At 36.3% G+C, this 1,492-nt stretch overlaps 1 protein-coding gene across 1 annotated transcript; it reads left to right on the top strand.

Annotated features, from left to right (window-relative positions):
- The first annotated feature begins 509 nt into the window (after window positions 1–509).
- On the top strand, window positions 510–1,224 carry LOC101531426 (prefoldin subunit 3-like). Its single transcript, XM_036495804.2, has one exon. It carries the CDS (start codon window positions 544–546, stop codon window positions 1,132–1,134), a length of 591 nt encoding a protein of 196 aa, XP_036351697.2. The 5' UTR covers window positions 510–543; the 3' UTR covers window positions 1,135–1,224.
- The last annotated feature ends 268 nt before the right edge of the window (window positions 1,225–1,492 follow it).

Below are 1,492 nucleotides of genomic sequence, written 5' to 3'. Positions count from 1 at the left end.
ACATGCTCCAATTTTCAATAAACGACAGCTCTCTGAAACTTTCACTCTCATGGTGTTATTTATTAGCCAATACCAGGAAAATACTTGTTGTATTTTACTTGAACTAAAGGAAAATATAATCTTACTTAAAAAAATACAAACTTAACAATTTAGTGGCTCCTTGTTTACTATTAATATTATAATGCTGAAGATACACTCAACAATTTGTGTTCTTGTAAATGTATTCTATATCACAGTACAAAAAAATGTATCTTATTTTACTTTGCTCTGGTAAATAAAATTTAATTTTCTAATTTCCTTGTCAGGGTCTATACGTAGAAGAAAATGCCAACTCAATTTAATCCTTTCTTTCCTTACCTCGACAAAAATCATACTTAATCCAAATTTTGTACAGTTAATACACTATTCTTTTAGTCATAGGAGCTCCAGATATCAAAACATAGAAGGAAAAAAGCTATCCTCCAGTCACGCTGTTCCTAAGTTTTTCTACGAAACGATCGTTCCACAAGGCTGTTGAAAAGTTAACGTGCCTCCTTCCCCAAGATGGCGGCCGCTAAGGACGGTTGTGGCATTGTAGTGGCCACAGACAAGGGGCAGCGGCTTCATCTGGGGATTCCTGAGGCGGAGTTTGTGGAAGATATTGATTCCTTCATGAGTCAGCCTGGAAATGAGACCGCAGAATCAGTACTAAAGAAGCTAGAAGAGCAGTACCAGAAGTACAGATTTATGGACCTCAACCTTGCCCTAAAGAAAAGGAGGCTAAAGAAACAGATTCCTGAAATCAAGCAGACTTTGGACATCTTGAAATATATGCAGAAGAAAAAAGAGTCCACCAATTCACTGCAGACCAGATTCTTACTAGCAGACAATCTGTACTGCAAAGCTTTGATTCCTCCAACTGATAAAGTGTGCCTGTGGCTGGGGGCTAACATAATGCTGGAATATGACACTGACGAAGCTGAGGCACTGTTGAAAAACAACTTAGCAACCGCTACAAAGAATCTTAATTGTCTTGAGGAAGACCTTGATTTTCTTCGAGATCAGTTTACTACCACAAAAGTCAACATGGCCAGGGTTTTTAACTGGGATATACAACGAAGAAATGAAGCTGACTCTACCGAAAGCAACGCCTAAAGCTGGCAATCAAAATTTTGACTTGATTTTCCAAACAAGCAATTGTGACTGTCCCAACATGTACCCGTAAATACTGACATGTCTTTGATTTTGAAAAAATAAACATCTTATTTACAAAATCAAAACTGGCTTCAAATATTTTATGAAATTAGCATTTTCATACTCCCTAGCAAAATTAGTACTACTTTTTTTTTCTGTCACAAGAAAATTCTTGGTTAAAATGGCTGCTAACTATGAAGTATGAACTTTCTTTTTGTTGGCTTATATTACTATCACTGTGGTTACACCATTTTCAGGATGGGAAAATGAAGTTCTGTTGCAGTTGTCTTCTTTAAATGGGTTTTATAAATTATCAACT

Source organism: Ochotona princeps, chromosome 13, assembly GCF_030435755.1.
Source record: "Ochotona princeps isolate mOchPri1 chromosome 13, mOchPri1.hap1, whole genome shotgun sequence".
In the NCBI taxonomy this organism is placed as follows: domain Eukaryota; kingdom Metazoa; phylum Chordata; class Mammalia; order Lagomorpha; family Ochotonidae; genus Ochotona; species Ochotona princeps.
The sequence above is the reverse complement of the archived record's forward strand: the minus strand, read 5'-3'. Positions and strand labels throughout refer to the sequence as shown.